General features: G+C 50.9%; 1 protein-coding gene across 6 annotated transcripts; it reads right to left on the reverse strand.

Moving 5' to 3' along the window:
- Positions 1–525: 525 nt before the first annotated feature.
- On the reverse strand, positions 526–21507 carry KDM8 (lysine demethylase 8). 6 transcript variants are annotated; one of them, XM_058569806.1, is made up of 8 exons: positions 21379–21507; positions 14893–15418; positions 12745–12911; positions 11367–11499; positions 8393–8437; positions 2769–2918; positions 1715–1807; positions 526–1618 (listed from the first exon to the last, which is right to left on the reverse strand). In XM_058569806.1, exons 2-8 carry the CDS (start codon positions 15385–15387, stop codon positions 1454–1456), a joined length of 1248 nt encoding a protein of 415 aa, XP_058425789.1. In that variant the 5' UTR covers positions 15388–15418; positions 21379–21507; the 3' UTR covers positions 526–1453. The 6 variants fall into 6 exon arrangements, with proteins under 6 accessions (XP_058425789.1, XP_058425788.1, XP_058425791.1 ...); XM_058569805.1 differs by lacking the exon at positions 21379–21507 and adding an exon at positions 20656–20978; XM_058569808.1 differs by lacking the exons at positions 2769–2918; positions 21379–21507 and adding an exon at positions 20656–20978.
- Between the last annotated feature and the right edge of the window lie 321 nt (positions 21508–21828).

A 21828-nucleotide genomic window follows, 5' to 3' on the forward strand; every position in this document is an offset into this window, starting at 1 on the left:
CCAGAAGTGCCAGTAGTAGTCAGAGTGTTGTGTGTAGTATAAAGAAAACCCACAGAAAACCCACAGAGTATTCCTGTACACTTGCTATTACAAATAAAGCCATGACGGTCATCTGTGTACACACACCGTGCCCACCTTTTTGACATTCCCTCAGGGTGGACTTCCAGAAGTGGGATCACCAGACCCAAAGGTGTGCGTGAGTGTTGAAGGTTCCTGATGTCTGCAGAAATTCTGCCAAGCTGAACTCCCACCATCAGGACATCCTACCTTCCTCAACATCGAGCACGAGTTTTACATATCTTTGCATACTTAGTGCCTATCTTTGTTTTAACCTGCTTATTTTTGAGTAAGATTGTAGTTTTTTTTTTTACCTCATGGTCACTTGGTGTGATGAATGTTGTCAAAACCCAGAGAAGACCAAAACAATGTGTACCAATTTGTGATCCTCCCAGCCAGTGGGGGAGGGGGCTTTTTCGGTGCCAGCTGTTGGGGTAGGCCTGCCTGTCTTCAGTCGAGGGAAAAGTCTTCGTGTTCAAACACAAACAAAACAAACCACGTTTTATACAAACACAACAAACAAGTTTATGGAAAGCCTGAAGCCTGGCCTGTCCTGGCCTAAAACCCTCTTCTGGAGAGTAGTGACCCCTAGCGGGATGGAGACAGTGAGGGGCAGGAGGGGGGCTTCTAGGTGCAGGTGGTGGTTCCGTTGACTAGGGAACTGGTCACAGGGAGGGGGTACAGCTGCAAATTCATCAAGCTAGAAGACCCATGTACTTCTCTGAAGGCAGGTTATGCTTCAGTAATGATGACAACAGAAATCTCCCCAAGACTCCCACTGCCCAGCAGAGGTCTGAACTGAGCAAGGAGAGAAGGACCCTCCCTTGTGACCAGGGCCACGTCCCCCTCTCTCCAGAGTCTGCAGGTGGTGGCTGTCCTGACAGGCCCAGTCATGACAAAAAGTATGTAAAAATCATAATAATTATTAAGATTAGGGTCAGCAGCTAACACTGGGGAGCAGTTCTGCATATGCACCACCTCTGGAACCCTCTGTGGTGAGGACTAGCACTGCCCTGTTTTCCAGATGGAGACACATGCGGTAAAGTATCTTGCCCCAAATCACACAGCAATTAAGCGATGGGGCCAGGTTTGAATCCAGGCAGCCAACCTCAACCCACAAGTCTCCATGTGGGTTGTGGGCCTGGAATGTCCTTCTGGAGTCTTGCCCACCTGCCTCTACCACACACACCTGGCCTGGAGCATGCCCCTGCCCCGGCGCTCCTCGCCCTGTGTCTGCCTAGTGCCCGAGCTCAGGCCTCAGCGAAGGCTTCCTCAGGGCATAGGCTTGGTCAGCTCGTCTCTGGATTCCAGGCCCAGCGCAGCCGGGCACAGTGCAGTGACTGGGGGAATCCGGGAGTGCCGCATGCATTTCAGGCCCTACCCTCCTCCATCCTGCCTACGACCACCAGAAGCTGACCGAGAAGCTCAAGTCCAGAGCCCGCACGTAATGCCAATACTTAACAGGGATAAACAGGATCTCTCCAGGAGAAAGTACGCAGGACAGGAAGGGGGCCTCGGCAAACTTCGGGAACTTCTCCAAGTCAGGATTCTCCACGTCAACCTGAAAAAAGCACAGGAAGTCACCTGCCTAGTCTCGAGACGGGTAGGGTGGGGGAGAATCTGCAACGTCACACTGGGTTGTGCCCTGCATGCCCACCTGGCTTGTGTTATGAAGAAGGTGCGTATCATGCGGATACAAAGCCTCTGACGCCCGTGGGGAATATAGCCGAATATATTTCCTCCCAATCACCTGGGAAGAGAGTGACCCCGTCAGCCAACTGCTGCCCTTACCTCCCCCTGCAACCCTCACTGACTGCAGGTCCCTGAACCCAACACCCTCCCTCGCCTCTCCATGCCTTTCCACATGCTGTTCCCTGCACCCAGTCTGCCCCATCCCCACCACACATGTGCTTAAGAGTGCCAAGCTTGTTCCTCCTCAATAACTTCATTACTGTAGTTAATAATTAAGGACTTGACTGTGGCAACCACTGTTTAACTGCTCTGTGTGTATTAACTCCGAGCCTCACAACCACCCTCTGAGGTGGTTTGTCATCACCCCCATTTTACAGATGAAGAAACTGAGGCACAGAGAGGTTAAGCCCACGTTCACAAAGCTGTTAGGTGACAGAGCTGGTGTTCACACCAGGCAGTGCGGCTCCCAAGCCCCAGCTCTCAGCCTCTCTACTGCCTCTGTGGACTGGTCCACTTGGCTAGAAGAATATTGTCATTTGTTGACCCCTCTGCCTATGAAAAATAAGGTGGTTTTACAACAGAAACCCCACCTCTTGCAACACACACATGCTCCTCTGTCTGGGTCTCAGAAAAACTGTCTAAGGGCTGAGAAACCTCTCCTTATTTGGAGAGAGGGTTCTGGCAGGCAGAAGCTGGCCTGGTTTTGAGGAATGGCAGGCAGGGGGAGGACAGAGGAGAGGCAGCCGTGAGGGTGCTCTCTCCATCCCAAGATGGTGCTCCAGCCCTGTTCTGCCCGAGTGAGGTGGCCGGGATCCCAGAGGATCCAGGAACGACTCCTGGAAGCAGCCCCGACTAGGGAGAGGGCCCCAGCCCGAGGCCCGGCACCAGTTCTCTGTTTTCATTTTTGTCCACATGCCCGTCAGGGCTTCGTTTCTCTGGTGTTTACATGTGGATAACGTGGCCAGGCCACGGGCTGGACCAGGAAAAGGGGAAGGCCGACGTTCTGGAGCAACTCCAACCTGGACTAGGAAGTTTTGCTGGGGGTCCTGATGAAGTGGGGAGACAGTTCCTTGGGGACCAAACCAGGCATTAATGGTGATCTCTTCTTCCTCCCCGTCGCCCAGGCAGCAGTAATCAGGGATGCTGATGTCCTGCTTCAGCTCTGGGATCTGTGGGTGTCGGAGCAGACGCGGAAGGTCAAGAGCAGGCCTGTGGGCACCCCAGCCTAGAAGTCAACTGACTATCTGACAGCAACGCCAAATACACACTGTCTTCTTGTGTAATAAAATGACTATATCCACATTTTACTGTATAGGAGTTTAAAAATCAATTAAAAATATATATAATTACTAGGGAAGAGTTATAATTTTATTTTCAGATTTGTTTCCATGCCATATGCATTTTTTGTTTCCATTTTTAAAAACCTGATACCTCTACTTTGTACTTATAAATAAACCAGCTTGTAATTTTCTAAAGAGTTAAATATTTTAGAAAATCAAGTTAAAGAAAAACAAAAAGAAAATGGGATTGAGCATTTATCACATCTCTGGAGGGGAAGATTTCCCAAAAGTTACTAAGGGTAAAGAAATCACAATTGGTACATTTTAAATAAATTAGTATAAAGACCAATAAAGTAGGAAACTTACTTGAACTAACTGTGGTAAATGAGGATTAACGTACAAAGTTCATACAAAATAATAAGGAAAACACCAAGATCCCAACACTTAAATTACACAAATAATTAAAGGACAAAAACCAGGCAATACATAAAAATGAATTAGATACACAGAAGGGTTTCAGTCCCATTAGCAAAGACATCCAAATTAAGTGTCATCATTTCCTGCTAATCAAATTAGCAGACTAACAACAATAATGCACAGTGGTGGTGAGGCTGTGGTGAAAGGGGCAGCCTCACGCAGGGCTGCTGGAGGCATCAAGGGGTGAAACTACCTAGACAGCAATGGGGCAACGTGTGGAAGTCTTCAACCGTGCTCAGGCTCAGACCCTGTTGGAAGTGAGCTTGTGCTCTGCTCCTGTGTCAGAGCTGTTGGGGCCTCGAGGAGGCTGTGATGTTGGGGCTCACGGACTGATGAGAAAGCAGGCGCTGTGGGCTCACTTGCCCCGGCACCGTCAGGGAACGAGTCTGATAAGGTGTACCTCAAAACAGCCAGCGCTGTGACTCGCTGGTGTTTCCTTATCCCCCACCTCTGTCCCAGTCCACACACCCTCTTTTGGACAGCTAGGCCTTCCGACATCTTGGCCTCTGGGAAAGATATAGGAAACTTATAACCAAGACGTGGGCTCTTGGCTTCCCACTTTAAAAAGCTGAGCGTGGGCATAAAGCCTTTGTTTCCCAAGCTGGCAGAAATGGGCTGGGCAAAGAAACAGCCGATGAGAAAGCAGGCACGGGCCTGAGTTTGTGCTTGGAGATGTGCACAGTGCAGCGAGGGGGAGACCACCTCACTGACATTTCCACTTCAAGTGCAGCCCAACTGATGCTCGCAATCAGATCTATTCTTATGGCTCTTAGGGACTAAATTGAAGTTTCCATTTAATTTCCCAAAGCCTCCAAGCCACTTGCCAGCACAGTGGGCAATCCTGAAGGTTGGGGCTGGGCGTGGCTGCGGTGGTCCAGCCTCACCTGGAAAGAATCAGCGTCTCACACTGAAGAACCGCTCACCCTGACTGAAACCATTTCCTGAACCGACCTTCAGAAGGCAGGCCCAGGGCTGAACCCACCAGAGCGGGCCTCCAGCCCCACCCACAGGGCACCTGAACTCACAAGCTCCTGGTTGGACAATCCCTGAATCCAGCAGTATTTTTCAAGCTCGAGAGGTAGGAAAACAGGATTGCCTGCTACTGTACTCAGGTATTTTCAGAGGAAGCACGCCCAGGGCTGATGGGACACTGCAGGTGACCTGCCATTCCTTCAGTAGTAGCTACTCTAAGTTCAGGTTGCTGGTTAAGGAACCAACCAATGATCACTAAGACCAGCTGGAATGCCCTCCTGCAGGGAGCTTGGGCCCCGCCCGATACTGCTGTTCTGTATTTGGAGACTCTGTCTCAGCCTACAGAGAAACGCAGAACTGCTGCTGTGTCCACTGCTTTGGGCTAAAGTAGAGTTCACAATCCGAGGTCTCCTGTCCTGTGGGATCCCTCAAGCTATGTGCGAGATCCCACAAGGCCTTTCGGAACCTCCTGCTTCTCCACCACCAGGCTCACTGTCACACCACACGCAGCTCCTGACTGGAATTACACCAGACCCCGGCCCTGTGGAGTGCTGAGAAGCTGACTGGCTCCTCATGAAATCACTGGGATTTCTGTAAGGTGACTGGTTGACTAGATGGTGTAATCAGAGCCACTGGCCAAGGATTCAGAGACCCCAAGGTAAGAAATGCTCCCACGATGTGACTGATAATTCAAGGCAGGTCTAGCATGGTGGCCAAAATCTTCTAAAACATAGGGGCCCTGGGAGGAGAGCCACTAAGAGGTTTTTGGGCAAGAGGTTTTGGTTGGGAGCCGCTGAACTTCGTGTAGGCAGACCAGGCCCCAGAGAGCAGTGCAGAGGCCTGCCGGGCCTCCCCCCTCTGCTGGCTGCTTGGGTGCTCCGACATGCCCCCTGAGGCACTCTCAACCAGAGGTGAAAACATACCTCTAGGGACCAGAGATAAAGACCCAGGTGGCCTTCCAATAGACAAAATGTCTTCCAAGTCTTGGTTCGTCTTAAAAACAATTGTGAACTTTGCCTTCTACTAAAACTGCTTCCTCTTGTTCGAGTAAAATGGAAAACGGCTGCTCCAGGACAGGGAGCCAAGTTCACCTGTGGCTTCAAGGTGGGGAAGCTGTGCCCAGCATGGCTGAGATCAGGGGATAGGCTGGTCTCTTGGAATCACACAGTAGGGGACTGATCAATTAGAATTCCCCTTTTCTTCACTTAGCAAGAGAGGAGGACAGGAGGCAGGATCTACAAGTCCTACTACAGGGAGGCCTGGGGAGGAGACCACAGCCACCAGCCCCATCTTCCCCAGCCCCCTTTAACTTCATGCATGCAGCTCCTGGAAGTTGGTACAGCCCCAACTGGACCTGGGTCCCCCCGTTGGGACAGGCAGTGAGTGAAGCCCCAGCCTCAGCAGTAGAGATGGCAGAGCTGGCAGAGACAGGGCCCAGCCCCCTCGCGGCTGTGGTCCTGACCCGACTCACCCAGGTCTCCGCTGTTCAGGGCACGCACTCTGCCCCTGTCCTGGCCTCCTGCCAAGTGCTGCCCTCCCTGGGCATTCCTGCTGAGCTCCCCGTGGGTGTCCCTGTCCTGGCCAAGACCACACCAGCAAAGTCCCCCTGGACACTCCAGCTCCATCTAACGAGCCGTTTGGGTGCCAAATCTACGAGTCTTCTTTGATTGCTTCCTCTCCCTCAACCTCCACATATCTGCCCGTGTCAGGTGCCAACAGTTCACACTCATCTTAAAACCTCTGCAAGTCCATGTACATCAGCTCTCCCTGGACCTCCTAATGGTCCCCCTGCTTCCACATCTGCCCACTTTCAGTTCATCTCCAGAAAGTGGCCACCACCTTCCTGGCAACACAACCCTCCAACGTTTCCCATCACATTAAGAAAACCGTTCTTCCTCATCTAGCCCCCACCTCCCTCTCAGCCCCATCTGCCACCTCCCTCCCCTTCATGCACCCCACACTGAACTGTTCTGCCCTTTGAAGGTGACAGTTCACTTGTGTTGCTCTCCTAGCTGGCACGCCCCTGCTCTCGTCTCCTCTCATGGCTAGCCACTGCTCATACGTCGCCTCCTCAAGGAACCTTCCCTGCCCACTTGATCTAAAGAGCCATCTTGCCTGCCTCAGCCACCTTCTGTAAGGCCGCCTCTTGTATTTTCTTTCAGGCCCTCATCACCGTCTGATGTGTTTGCTTTTCAGGTCCACTGGGGAAGAGGAGTGAGGAGGTCTTCTTTATCCCTGTGCCTAGGGCTGAGCCCAGGGCCTGGTGCCGAGGGGCCTACAAAGAAGCCCACGCGCGGGGGCAGTGTTCCCGCCGTGCACCGTGGTCACAGCCCCAGCCACCCGAGTACAGAGTGAAGAAGCGAGTGGGGCCGGGGGAGGGGTGGATAGAAAGCCACACTGCTCCATTATCTCCCCAGGATGAGCCCTCCCCTCACTGTTCAGCGTCCTAACTAGACGGCCTTGAAAATGCAGAACGCCCCCTGATTCCTGCTACACTTCACTTTGTTCTCTTGCTTTGTTTGCATTTAAAAATAGCCTATTTTTTCTCATTATGATTATACATACTTATTCCACATGATGTGGAAACTGCAGGAAAAAAGGAGAAATCACTCCCCAACTCACCACCACCACAATCACTGTTAATCTTCTGTGGCATCTCCTCCTGTCCTTTCTCAACAGTGCTAAGATCTTTCTGTATATCGTCACGCATCCTGATTTCCTCACTTCCCAAAAGCCAGGGAGGCAGTCCACAAGCTGCCACGACCCCTCTGTGAGCTCCGTGTTTGATGGGTGGAGCCCGGGGCCCTGGGTGACAGATGACGCTGATGCAGTGGGTCTGGGTGGGGCCTGGGACTGAGACTGCATTTCTAACAGCTCCCAGTGCCGCCAGTGCTGGTCCAGGGCCACACTCTGATGGGCTCTTCTTAGGGGGCTGATCTGTGAAGGAGAAAGAGCAGGAACAGCACTTCTGCTCCCTGCAGCTTCGTCTCTCCTCCTGCCCCCCGGGCACTCTCCCTCGCAAGCACCCTCGCGCTCCTGCTGGCTTCTTCCGGGAACACCACCTCTTACTGGGAACGCTCCTGCTCAAAGCCTCCCAGGGCTCCCTGCCGTCTTCCAGATGAATCCGAGTTCTTGGCCTGGCCTTCATGGCCCTCCTCAGTTGGCCCTCGCCTCCTTCTCCTTGCTCTGTTCTTCTGAACAAACCCTCCCAGGCTGCCATGGGGCTCGTTCCACTCTGCCCTCTGAGCCTCGGTGCGTGAGGCGCTGCTCACTGGGAGTGTCCTCCTGCCTCCCGCCTCACAGAGGCCCCTCTTCCTCTCAGCAACAGCCTGAGTCCCCCTCTCTTTCAGTCTTCAACCAGTCTGTCCTGAGGGTCTTCCATCTGGCCAGCCAGGGCTGGGTACCCTGAGAAATTGAAACTGGCCTCTGCCAGAAGTGGATAGGCCCAAGCATGGGGACACAGCCTCATAAGTGGACAACTGAGATGTGCTGAGAATGGTACCAGGACCTGCCCAGAGAACTCTGCATCAGGGAAGGCAGGGACTCACTCTGCCACCTTCGCCTGGCTCCCCAGGACCCGTTCATCAGTCCTGACCACACCAGGACCTCTGACTCCATCCCCCGAGGCCACCCTGATGCCTGTGGCCTCCTCGTTCCCCCGCCCCCAGTCCTGGGACACTGGACTTAGCACACCCAGCCTCTCAGGCCCGGTGGCCTCGCCCCCCCTCCTGCTGCCCACTGGTGAGGAGGGAACAGGACGACGCACAGAGCGCCTCCCTGCTCACTGCAGGGAGCAGCACCAGTGGTCAGGAAACAGGCCGCTCCACCCTTTCCTGCCCTCGGGGGTCAGAGCCCAAGAAGGGATGCGAGAAGGTGAGAGGGTGAAGGACACAGGAGCATGGTCGCAGACTCACCTGGTCAAAGAGCTGGTGCTGAGCAAGGTACCCCGTGTCCTTCGGCTAATGCATGGAGAAAAACCAGAGGCAACACAGAAAGGCCGGTTAGTGGTGGCGGACACCCTCTGGGGGCTGCTATTGCTTAGCTGGCTCTCAGCACCTGGTGTACCCCCGCCCCAGCCCTGGGCTGCCACCCGGGAAGGCCCCCCTTCTGTCCTGCTTGGTTCCCCTCCTTTGACCCAGGGGCTAATGCGATTAGCTCCCTCTTGAGCAGAACTGGGCTGACAAGGAGACTAAGGATCTGGTGCTGCCTCTGCCACTGAGGTAGCCCTGAGTGAGTCACCCCGTGCCCCAGGGCTGTTTCCTCAAATGAAAAATGAAGGGGCTACACACTCAGGAGGATTTTTTTTTTTAATAAAAATGGCATCATACTATAGGTATTACTTTGAAATTCACTTTTTTCATTTAATGATATATCACGAATATCTCTTGAGATCAATACATACATATGTGACTCATTCTTCTGATGGAAACATGTTATATAGACAGGATACATCATGATTAATTCAACTATTGCCCTACTGGTAGACATTCAGGTTGTTTTGCCACAGTGTTTCAAAAAACAGCCTAACATTCTGGTCCTTACATCTATCTGCTTCTAAAAGTATAACAATTGAGTCAAGGGGTATATGCACTTTCAAAAGCCTCTGCCAGGTTATTTTCCCAAAAGTCAAGTCATTTATACTCTTACCAGCAATTAATCTGAGTGCTGATTTTCCTACATCTTTGCACTGGAGATTATCATTTTGTGAAAATTTTTGCCAATCAGATGGGTGAAAACACCAGTGCTTTAAAGACTGGGCTCCACAACGCTTGAGGGGTTCTTTGAAGATGGCTGAGGGCCTTTGTAAGGGTCAGATGGGGGCGGAGCAGGCAGGACGCGGGCCACCACTCCCTCCAACTCTGCCAGAGCAGAGTCGGCTTCGGTCTAACAGGCTTTGAGGCTAAAACAGTGTTGAAGCAGATGAAGGTTCCTCCCTAGGATTCCTCGACAATCTCTCCGTCTTTCCATCCCTCTCCTTCATTTCCTCTTCTTTCTGACAAATGTTACTGTGAGTTTACAAAATGCGAGACCCTGTGCTACACACTGGGCACAGCCAGATCTGATGTGATCTCCACCCTCACAGATATTCTGGCCCGTAGGTCACTAACTGCTTACGTTAACTGAGCACTGGCCACGCTGTGCTTAGAGCTTGATGTATTTTACTCTCACAATGACACCAGGAAATAGGCGTTAGTAATCTCTAACCAACCCCAACTAACACTAACTAACCAAAAGTCAAGGCACTGAGGATCCGAAAGGCTAAGTAACCAGCCCAGACAACATAGCCAGGAAGCGACAGTGCTGGATCCAACACTGCTCCGCTCAATCCAAAGCCCACCTTCCTGCCGACTCTGAGAACAGACCCTGGTTATTCCTCTCTGCTCTGGGAACCAGGCTTCTGCCAGCCGAGGGAGACAGCATGAAGCCTCTCCAGTGGGTTTATTCCCAGAAGCACAGGTGGACATGGCAACGTGGTGCATCTCTAGTTCACGGCTCCCTTTTCCAGGCCTTCAGGTGACAGTGAACTGAGTGGAAGTGGGGGTAGGGGAGCAGCGCAGGAGGAGCAGGAAGGGAAACACGTCTGTGAGCACTGACGAAGGAGGCCACAGCCAGGGGAACTGCACTGAGTGCCTGTGGAGCAGGCTGGAAATTCAGGAAGGAAAGAGATGCGGGGTGGGGCGCTCCCTCAGGGGTTCACAGTCACAATACAGAGAAGGCGAATGGAAGAAACTGTTAGCCAGCACGGTCGCCAACCTGGACCCCTTGACTGCAGCAGATCCACGATTAAATCTGATCAGAACTGTACAGTGGCTGGAGCTGGGGCTGCCATGGGGTGTGGGTTGTTGGGGAGCGCATGGAAGAACTGCAAACCACTGACGCTCAATTCGCACACCTTGTGAAGGACTCTGCTCTCTGGGCCAGAACAGGTGGCTGGGATCACAGATGCTGGGAGGACATCGTCCCCCCTGAAGGGTCTCTGCACCCACTTACAGGCTTCCCTTGCCCCCAGCCCACAGGAATGGTTCAGGCACTCTAGGGCAGACAATCTACATTCTCTGTCACCCTGGTCTCAGGAAGAGGAAGCTGCCCACTGTCCCTACTGTTAAGAATCTGAAATGATAAAATGGTGCAGCTGCTTTGGAAACAGTCTGGCAGTTCCTCAAAAGGTTACACAGTTACCATATGACCCAGCAGTTCCACTCCTAGTATATACCTAAGAGAAATGAAAACATATGTCCACACAAAAACTTATACAGGAATGTTCACAGCAGCATTTTTCACACCAGCCAAAAAGTGGATACAGCCCAAATGGCCATCAACCAACGGATAAAAAAATGTGGTATATCCATTCAATGCAATATTATTCAGCCATAACAAGGAATGAAGTATAGGACTGATAAATGCTATGGATGAACATGGATGAACCTTGAAAACATTATGCTAAGTGAAAGAATTCAGACACAGAAGGTCACATTTTGTAGGATTCCATTTATATGAAATGTCCAGAATTGACAAATCCACAGAGACAAAAAGCAAATTAGTGGTTGCCTGGGGACAGGGGGAATGGGGAACGGGAAGTGACTACTAATGAGTACGGGGTTTCTTTGGAAATCATGAAAATGTTCCGGAATTAGATAGTGGTGATGGTTGCACAATCTTATGAATACACTAAAAAGCCACTGAATTGTATCAAAACAAAAGACCTGAAATGAGTCCCTAACGTCCTGCCTGCCCACCTGCCTGCGTTCCTCACTCTGGTCAGCCTACTGACCAGAGGCTCCTAAAGAATGACTCCTCCAAAACCTCCCACTGCAATGCATCGAGGTTATTTGCCCAAATGTCATGTGTTCTCTCCCGTGTATTAGGGAAAGGAGTCAAATGACCTACCTCATTCATGATGTATTTGCTGATGAACTCATTGACCGTCATGAGTGTCTGGGACCATTCCTCGTCTGTGTACCTAGAACCAACTTCCACTGGGACAGTTCGGCAGCCAGCAATTTCTTGGATATACGCCAAACTATTAGAAAAACAGGTATCGTCACCATCATCATTTTTGCTAAGACTTGTTGGGCACTCTGCTAAATGTGCTTTGCACTAGTCTCCTTTCATCTTCACAACCTCACGAGATGGAGACTACTGTTCTCCCCCACTTCCCTGTCGAAGAAACTCAGGCACAGAGAGGTGAGGTTACTTGCCCACCTGGCGCTGTGTAGCTTTGCAGAGAGACCCAATAAATTTGCTTTGCCAAAGTTCTTACTGGGTGGCTCTAGTTCCCTGCTTGCCAACTTCTCTCTTTGCTCACCTTGTCACTAAGCTGAAAAACCTTCTTGGAGGAAATGGCGGACAGCACAGCAGGTAGTGAAGTGCCTGGGTTCTGAACTCCAGTGGCCAGGCACTGACTCCAGGCCCTGCCTGTTACAGACCAGGGGACCTTTAGCAAGTTACTTAACCTCTCCGAGCCCTTGTTCCCCATTTGGGAAATGGGGATGATGACAGCTCCTGTCTCATGGGAACGAGGGAGGGGGGAGAGAGAGAGAGAAAACATGGCAAGTGCCTTTCCTGGTGTCTGGTATGTAGTAAACATGTAATATGCCTGATACATAGTAAAACACACAATGAATGCTTGCTGGGGCGATGGCTCCTGCAGTTGGAATTCCTCCTCACACAAGTCTTAGTGGGAACCACTCTCTCCATGAAACTACCACCACAAGACAAGCTGACTCGATCAAGCTTCCTTAGATACACCTTCTTGTGTCCAAAATTATGCACAGCTGTGCCATTACAGCCACTGTCCAGCTGCCTGATCTGATCTCTCCACCATGAATCTGAGGAAGGACTGGAGGAAGACGTGAGGAGGGAGCAAACACAAGAGCCCAGAGAGCCCCACGGAGAGGGCCAGGCAGCTGTGTCTTGGGTTCTTATTTCTACTGTTAAGCCTCAGGGCCGCTGAGAAAGTCCACAGAATTCCTAAGATCTTGCAAAACTGCATAATAGACTTAACATTACACTGACACTTAAGCAATCATTAAAAAATTGCTTAGGGCAAGCAAGCTATAGAAGGTGAGAATCTTAGGGCCTTTGCCATAAATTCAGAGTATAGTAGTTTTAATTCTTGTTTAACCCCTGGCAATCCATCCCAGGGGCTGGTAGTGAAGAGTCTGTGAGGCTGCGTTTACCTGGGGATGATGGGGGAGGAATTCAGGGAGTCTTTGAGGATGCTGAAGTGGGAAGAGGAACCTCATTGCCCTCAGCAGCCACCCACCTCCACTTCTTCATGCACGGCCAATGGTTGGCCACACCTTCCAAGATCACAGGCCTCTCTGGAACCAAAAAGTGCTTCCTGAAATACTGGAGGGATGGACAGTGAAGCCGGGGGACTGCTCTTTCTGACTTCATATCTGGAATCCAAACATGGTCATTCCTTGATTTCTGTTTAAAATCAAAACAAAACAAAATGGTAACAACTACAGAAAGTCAAAATTTGAGGCATTCTGCTAGGAATTTGCATCAATGGTAGTGCAGCTTAGGTGTCATTAATAACAATAATAGTAGTTAATATTTGTCATCATTATTACTGCTGCTACTACTACCATTTACTCCTCATGATATTGCTTTTTTCTTTACCAGTTCATTTAAAATGTTTGTTCAATTATAAAAGTAATATATTGCTTTCACAGAAATTCTGCAATAGAGGAAAACTTACTATCCCAAACTCCACCATCTAAGGTCTAAGTATTCTTTCTCACTACTGTGTGTTTCTTTCCCATCTTTCACACATACATAGCTCTGATCCACTGGTAGTAATATTCACGATGAATAAGCAACTCTGCCTCATCTATCCAATAATTTACCTAAAGCAGTGTCCCTCTTCCTTGCAATGTCTTATGACTGTCTGCATCATAAATGACTTGACCATCTCCCACCTGAGTGACCTGAACAAGTTTCTATCTCTGAGCCTCAGTTTCCTCACTGTTAAACTACTGGGAGACAAGATGTCATTTGTGAAGTACCAGGACTCCTGCCTGGCACACGTCAGCTCCCTCTGCTCCCCACTGCTGGACCCCGACCAGTCCTCAACCTTTGCAGCAGTGGTGGCAGCAGCAGCCAACATACTTCCCTGCAGGCAATGCGCCAGACCTTTACTTTCACAAACTCCCTCATCCAAGGGGCCTTCCCTGACCACCCTACACGAAGCTGCCTCTCCTTGCTTTTCTCACCACCCAAGAGAAGACATTCTTTTAGAGCTTCACTAGAATGTAAGCTCCAGGACAGGGTCCAGGCCCTCTGTACATCTGGGCACCACCGGTGCTCAGTGAAGCTGCAAGCTGCAAGCAAAGCCCCTCTTACAGGCAAGGGAAGAGAGTGGGAATGGAGTGGGCACAGAGGGGCCAACACACTTGCCTGACTCACAGGCAGTGGGTGGCAGTGCAGGAACATGAACCCAGGCAGGCTGACTCCAGAGCCCGAGCTCTTACCCCGAGCTACACACTGCCCACCACCACCCACACCATGAGCACCACCATGGGCATGAAGCCACCTCCATATTCCCTTGGGACAGATTTCACATGGGAAAGGGCAGTGCAACCCCTGGGTCGAAGGGGACAGGTATTTATCCCTTGATCTGCATGTCTACCTTGCCCTCTAAGAGGTCAACCAACACACCATGCCCTTGGCCCCATGGCACCCTTGGAAAAACTGGGTATTGTATAAAACCTCGTTTGATAATTTCATAGCAAAAAATGTCTGCTTCACTGATTTTGCAATTTTTTTAAACCAGAAGTGAGGCTGAACATTTTCCTGCATGTTTAATAGATCCATTTCCTCGTCGTGAACACTGGCCCAGAGGCATTCTAAGTGAGGTCTGCGCGTCAGTCAGCTCTGGGATTTGAAGCCTTCTCGGTGTCACCCTCAGTGTCTGAAGGGTATTCTTTGGCACATGCACTTAAGTACCAGTAAGGACACATGCGAGGATCTAAAGGGTGGACAGACCAGCCCAGTGAACAGAAGAGAGCTAGTTGTAGTATCTCATTTGAACTCAGCAGCACAGAGACAGGCAGCCAGAAAAGTGGGTGATACTTCAACCAGCTGACCAAGAAAAAGCTGAAAGAGGCACGCTACAGCTGCAGCAGCTCTCACCCACACAATCTCTTTGAGCTGCTTCTCTCAGTAACCACAAAGCTTCCACCCTCCCTCTCTCCTGAAAGGGCACTGCTTTTGCAGAAACTGGAAAAAAAAATCGAGAAAAGAGACTGAGCTGTTCCACTTCCAAATCAATGGAGATGCTACTTTCAGCCAGAGAGGCTGGCATGCCACAAGGCCTCACCTCAGGAGAGAGCTGACTCGTTACTTCTAGAAAAACAGGCCCGTTAGATTATGTCAGGTGTGGTCAGTAACAATCCTACCCAGATACCTTTGTGCTAGGCTGCTCCTGGGTCGGGCCTTGGGCAGGCCTTTTTCTAGAGAGAAGGTGAGTCTGGAGGATGGCAGCGACTTTAATGAGGATATCCCCAAGGATGGCTGCCCCCATCAGCAGGCCCATGTCACAGACTTTCAGGGCTGCGGCCACAGTGGTAGCGTCCCCAGATGCCTCGCACAGACACACAGCTTTCAGAAGGCAGCCAAAGGAATAAACCCGCCGCCAGTCTTTGTCCACGTCCCGCCATGCCCCTGTGTTGAGCTTCTCCCAGGAGTAGTCAATGACCGCCTCGCTGATCTGCAGACACTCGCTCCTTCTGTCCCCATAGAAGAGGTCGGTGGCTTGCTGCAGCAGCATCACTACGCTCCTCTCCACTTTCTCACCGAGGTCCAACTTCAATTCTTCTTTAGTGGGGGGCAGGAGTGCCCTGAGGGTCTCCCACAGAGCACCTGTTCCCGCCAGGGGGTCTCGGTGGATATCTTCTGCCATCAGGCCCACCGTGAGCTCAGTCTGACAGGTGCTGGTGGGGGAAGAAATAAAAATTATAGCCAAACACCACGTTATACACCTAAATATATATAATTGTAGATTTTTATAAGATAAAACTGGGGGAGAAAAGCTAGATCTGTGATGACATCCAGTGGCCAGCGACAACCACTGAGATTTAAAACATATATAAAGTATTTTCCTAAAAAAAAAAAAAAAAAAGAGTGAGACCATGCACAGACTTGGACCCCTCTAAGTTCCCACAGCTCCCTATAGGTGTCCTTTGTAACGCACATCTCATCTGTAACGATTCTTCAACCACGGTCTTCTCTACTAGGCATAAACTCTGCAGGGGCCCCCACCTGTCTGAGGTCACCACTGTATCTTCAGGGCCTGGCACAAGAAGACTCTACTGCCCCTTGGCTTGTATGCATTGATGAAGCAAATGGCCAACTTGGCCCACACAGCACAGAACTGAGGATGGCTTAGAGCCAACAGTAAGCCAAAAACTAAGGCCCTCAGTCCAACAGCCCTCCAGGAACTGAATTCTGCCAACAGCCACAGGAATTTAGACCCTTGTCCAGTTGAGCCCTCAGATAAGAACTTGGTCCTGACTGATACCATAATTGGAGCCTTGTGAGAGATCCTGATGCAAAGGACCCAGCTAAGCCACACCAAGACTCTTGACCCACAGAAACTGAAATAATAAATGTGTGTTGTTTTAAGCCACTAAGTTTATGGTGATTTGTTATGCAGTAATAGATAAGATAACTAATAAACACCCCTATCCAGATTTCCTGGACACCTTGGGACTCAACTATAACTCACGCAAAAGAACACGAGAAAGCATGGCTTCCTTTAGCTCCAACGTGTATGAAGAAGTCAGCAGTAGATAGGAAAGCAAAGACATATTAAGAACGCCAGAAATAAGTCTCTGAAAGTAGGCTAGACAACCTCATCCCTATCTCTGGGCTCCATTTTAGCCCCCCCCCCCCCCCCCCCCCCCCCCCCCCCCCGCTCAGGAATAACAATAATAGCAGTCAGAATACTGGAAGTATTACATAGATTACCTCATTTAATCCTCACAATGACCCTAGGAAGCTGATAATATATTTACAAAGCATTTACTGTAAGCCAGGAATGCTCTAAGCACTTTATGCATCACTCAATTCTTACAGAAACTCTAAAAGTATTATCATCTCCATTTTACAGATAAGGAAGCTAAAGTAGAGAAGTTAAATGATTTGCCCAAAGCAATTCAGCTAGTAAGAGGTGGAGCAGAGATTTAAAACTCAGGTAGTCAGGCCCTCAAATCCATTTTATAGATGAAGGAACTGAGCCACAAGATCTTGAGCTAGCATGTGATGAAGCTGGAAATTTAGGTTGTTTCTCAGAAAACTCGGAGGAAGGAATTATTGTTTCCATTCTACAGATGAGAAAACCCTATCACTTCACATAAGGAAAGGACATATCTTTCCCATTTGTCACTATATTTGAAGTACCTCTTTCCAGGCCTGTCCTAAAGTAATAGCAATAATTTAGAGCTGCTGTCTGTTCTACAATCTATACCATGGTTTCCCAACCATTCCTCTCCGTTTAATTCTATTCGTTCCTCACGATATTGTGAAATGGATAAAGATGTATGTGATCATTTTCCCTACAACCTCACCCTCTTTTGCTGATGAAGAAACTAGTTGGACCATTGTATCCTAGCTTAGTCTTTGGTTCACTATGGATATCCTTCCTAGTTGGCTCAGTGAACGATGGGACTCAGAGGGCCTGAGTGTCCTGGCCCTAGCCTGCCAGGATGATTTCTATCTCGAGCCTCCTAATGTCTTGTGTTGGCCTCATTAACAGCCTTCTTGGAGAGCTTCACAGCCCAACCTTCCAGCTTGGCCTTATCCGCTAGACACACACAAAATAGCATGTGTACCCATCAACCGGCCTCCCTGGGTGGCTACACGGCTCGTCCTCTCAGAGCGTCTCACATGTCTTATAAAGCAACATCGAAAAGTCTCATCTTGAGCATCCAAAAGACCTCAGAGGCCTCATATCCCAGCTTCTCACCAAGGTCTATAAAAAGGCCTCCCAGAAGACCACTTATTTGCCTTGCTATAAAAATGGCTTCCACAGGGGCCTTATGTGCCAGCTTTCTAAATTGGTCTCTTAGTGGCCTTATAAAACAGCTTTCCAGAGGGTTTTAAATGGGCTATAAACTATAAAAGTTTCCAGAGATGCAGATTATGGACTTTGTAACTGGCGTCCCAGGGTCACCCTACAAAATAGCCCCTCATAGAGCTCACAAAGGCCTTAGAAAGCCAGCCTCTAAAGGTGGCCTCATGTGCTGCTCCGTAACCTGGGTTTCCCAAGTGGCCTCATATGCTGCTTCACAAAACGGCCTCCCAAGGTGGTCTCATGTTTGGTCTTCATAAACCAGCCTCCTAAGGCAGCCTATGTGCTGCTTTGCAAACTGTCCTTGGAGAGGGCCTCATGCAGATGGCCATGTGAGATAGCTTTCTGGGAAAGAGGGCCTCAAGTTGGCTGTACAAAACAGTCTTCTCTTGGCCACATAAAACAGCCTTAGTTAGTTGGTTACTTACTTATTTATTTAGAGGAAGATCAGCCCTGAGCTACCATCTTGTTGCCAATCCTCCTCTTTCTGCTGACAAAGATTGGCCCTAGGCTAACATCCGTGCCCATCTCCCTCTCCTATATATGGGATACTGCCACAGCATGGCTTGCTAAGTGGTGCATAGGTCTGCTCCCAGGATCCGAACCTGGGAACCCTGGGCTGTCAAAGCAAAGTGTACGAACTTAATCGCTATGCCACCAGGCCAGCCCCCCTTAGTAATTTATTTTTAATCTAGAGTTCCTCAGTGAACGGCCTTACAAAAACACCTTCAGAGTTACTTCTGTTGACACTGTATGACATAGTCTTCCAGAGGTGGGAGCTTCAGGATAGCTGAGTTCATTTTCAAAAGGGTTTTTCAGATTGCGTCTGTATTAGCCCCTTCAAATGGCCTCTCAAAGGACCTCATGATTGAATCTCAAAACACTAGCCTCCCAGAGGGTCTTATGTTGGCAGCATGAAGCAACTTTACCTGGTGAGGTGGCATGCTGGCCATTATCCATCTGAGTAACCTTACAGCCTGGTTCCACAGGCTTCCCAGAACCTTTACTTATTTGGCCTTTTCAATAGTTCCCATATCAAACAGCCTTTGGGGGAGGCGCCATACCCTACTATATGAAACAGTCTTCCAAAGTAGCCTTATGACCTGTTTCAAAAGCAGGCTCCCTTACAACATTGAATATTGGGCCCTTGTCTGAGTGGAAGGTGAATCTGAGACTTTGTCCGAGATTTACAAACCAATCTTCCATGGTTTCTTTATAGGGCCAGAACAGCGTTGTTTGTTCTATCAACCAACCCTCCAGAGAGCAGCTTCACGTTAGCTCCTTTTAGCCATGTGAAATGGCCTTAGAGAGAGGGCCTTCCCTGGGCCGGGTGAAACACCTTCTCGTTGGCTGTACGAAACAATCTTCCAGAGAAGCTGGCCTCACGTGGGCTGTAAGCAGCCGCCTTCACACAGCCTACCATTCGATAGGGACTTCCAGTGAAGGTCAGGAAAAGGCTACATGCAACTGCCTTTCTGAACGGTCTCACGTCCTGGCTTTACATATCAGCCTTCAGGCATTCCCCACGTATTGGTCCCATAAAAAGGCTTCCTGATAATCGTCTCCAATTGCCTCCTTTTCCAGAGGAAGGCATCAAACCCAGTAGCCTTGTGGCCTGGCTTCCCAGAGGTCCTCACTGAACTGCCTTTCATAAAACGTTGTATTAAACAAACAGGCTTTCAGAGGAAGGAGTCAAGGATAGTGTGTGAAACAGCCTCTCAGAGGGGCGCTGTAGCCTGGTCTTTACACTGGCCTACCAGAACCCCATACCAAAGGGCATGAGCAGGCTGTGTAAGCAGCCCTCGGGTGGTCAGGCACGGGTGGGTTAACTACCGAGTTTATGATACAAACTAGGATGCTACAGAGAGGCTATGTTTTTTTTTTTGTTTGGTAAAGTATACATTTATTTTTCTTTTTTAAGTTTCTTTATTCTCATCATTTTCTCCAACGTTTATGTGTTTCATTGTTTGGAACTTTCACTTCTGCACAAACCGAATACTGGGAGTGCTGTTAGCGGCCTTCAGGGCTAACATATATATAATATTTCATAACATAATATTTAACATTTATGACTGGACAAGACACAAACTGGGGTTATTCCACGCAAACGGAGACCTGTGGTCACCCTAATCATAGGCCATGTGGAAAAGCCTGAGTGGCCTTCTGTCCTCACTTTAAAGTCCATCTCCTAGAGCTCGACCAGGCACGGGCCCTAAAGACCTCTTGCTGGTCACAGGCTTTTTCCTGAAGGGAGTGAGGGTGGAGGTGCTGCGTCCCGGCTTTGTAAGCGGACCTTCTCGAGTGCCACAGCTAGTGACCTCACGACACGGGACCACTCCCGGGGAAGGTCAGGTCGGGGCCGCACGAAGTAGCTTTTCCCAGGGCACTCTCTTGGCTGCTCACATCAAGGCCCGTCTGCTGGCCTAGGAAGTGATCTTCCTGGAAAGCGGGTCAGTCAGAGGTCGCAGCAGCCAACCTCTCGGAGCGGCTCTTGTCTCGGCTCATAAACCGGCCAACGTGAACCTTCTAAAAGGCTTCCTGTTGGCGACACTGAACACAGAGGAGCTCAGCACAGGCTGGAGGAGACAGCGGGATGGACTCGGGTCCTGAGCCGATAAGTCACCCTCCAGAGAGAGCACGTTGTGTAAGCTGGCCCGCGGGTGGCCGTCAGGAGACGGTCTGACATAAAACCGTCCAGGACGCACCCATCACCCCCGAATTCTCTTCAACCATCCTTAGAAACCTACAGCACCTCCCAGAGCAGCCGTTAAACCGGCTGGGCCAAGCGGCTTCTGGGAGCCTCACCGCGACCCCCAGAGCGCCCCGCCGGTCGCCAGAACGCCTTCCACAGGGGGCTTCCACGGCGTATCCCCCTTCTCCGGCTTTCTGGGAACAGGCTGCCCGGACAAGCCTGTATTCTGTATTGTAGCAGTAGTCCACAAAAACAAGATCTTTCCAGAGAGCTCTGAGCAACTTTCCAGAGGTCTGGAAACTTCCCGGGAAGCTTTCTTCGCGGGCGCACGGGCACCCTGCGCTTTCTAAGGGCCAGTGTGGGTTCGGTACCTCGGCTGGCGGTCACCCTGCTGAGCGCGGACTTACCTGGCCGGACCCCGAGGGGCAGAGACCCTGAGGGGCTACCGCGGTGCGGTGCTCAGAGGGAACTCCTATCCACTCAGAACTCTTCCTGCAGGCGGCCACGCACAGGCCCCGCTGGGCCCTCAGGGCCGGCGGCCCGGCGGGCTCTGCGGACCCACACCAACCCTCCACCCCGAGGCCTCACACCCTTTCCCTCCCCGGGGCTTCATTTCTCGCGGCCCATATTCGGGACCCGATGGCTCAAGAGTCTCCCGCCGGCCTAGCTCCACGGCGATAACAAAAGCCAATTGGCCGGGGAGCGACAGCCGGCAGCTACCAGCCACTTCATTCACGGTGGGGGTGGCGGTGGGGGCTGCGCAGGCGCACTAGAATTGCACCAAGGCGACACCAAGAACTGCGCAGGCGCACCACTGCCTGGCCTCACGCATGCGCAACACAAATTACTGCGCAAGACGAGCACTACGCACGCGCGGAGCTACTCCTATCCCTGGCTGCGCAGGAGAGTTGAGAGCGGCTACAGGGCGATTTCAGAGCGCATGCGCTGGCTCCGTTCTCCCTCCCCACCACCCCTCAGTTTTGCTTCTTTGAAGAGCCGCCCCGGGCTTTCCAAGGCGCACGCGCGAGGCTGTCCTTTCTTCCCTCGCGCCTTAACACGACGCCTGCGCTGTCCTGCCTGCCGCTTCTAAGGGGCCAGAAGGCGTGGCCCCTTGAGTTGCTCGAGCTAACCTGTCACGTGTGGGCGGTGTCGAGTCGCCCGGGGAATGGCGACGACTTGTTCCTTTTTGGTCGAACACTCCAGCTTTCTCCTTCTCCGAGTGACAGTCAGAGGCCTGCACGAGGAGTCTCGATCACTCACGGCTCGTCCGATCACGACGGAGGGCCTGGAGGAGCGCCGAGTGATCGATGCCGCGCCCCGCCCCGCCCATCTGAAAGGCCTGAGGGAGGAGGCGACGTGCGAGCGCTGAGCTTTTTCCTTTTTTTGTGTTTCGGCGTGGGTAACGATTCCTTCTGCGGCGATAACTTCGTGTGGTGGGGGGGCTGCGCATCCACTGTTTCATCTAATCCTTCCCACTAAGATTATTAGTGTGCCTATTTTACAGAGGCGTAAACTGAGGCTCAGTGAAATAAAGAGGGCAAATGCTCGTACTGCTGGAAGTCACAGATTCTGAACTTGCT

Source organism: Diceros bicornis, chromosome 26 (assembly GCF_020826845.1).
Source record: "Diceros bicornis minor isolate mBicDic1 chromosome 26, mDicBic1.mat.cur, whole genome shotgun sequence".
Lineage (NCBI taxonomy): Eukaryota > Metazoa > Chordata > Mammalia > Perissodactyla > Rhinocerotidae > Diceros > Diceros bicornis.

Bases quoted from the DNA above. Each gene is read 5' to 3' on its own strand.
- KDM8 (XM_058569806.1), bottom strand. From the start codon at position 15,387: ATGGCAGAAGATATCCACCGAGACCCCCTGGCGGGAACAGGTGCTCTG. The intron at 12,912-14,892 runs GTATCTGGGTAG...GATTTTAAACAG, and splicing joins AGGAGCAGCCTAGCACAAAG to AAATCAAGGAATGACCATGT. The intron at 1,808-2,768 runs GTTGGAGTTGCT...CTCTCTTCCCAG, and splicing joins AGCAAAACTTCCTAGTCCAG to GTGATTGGGAGGAAATATAT.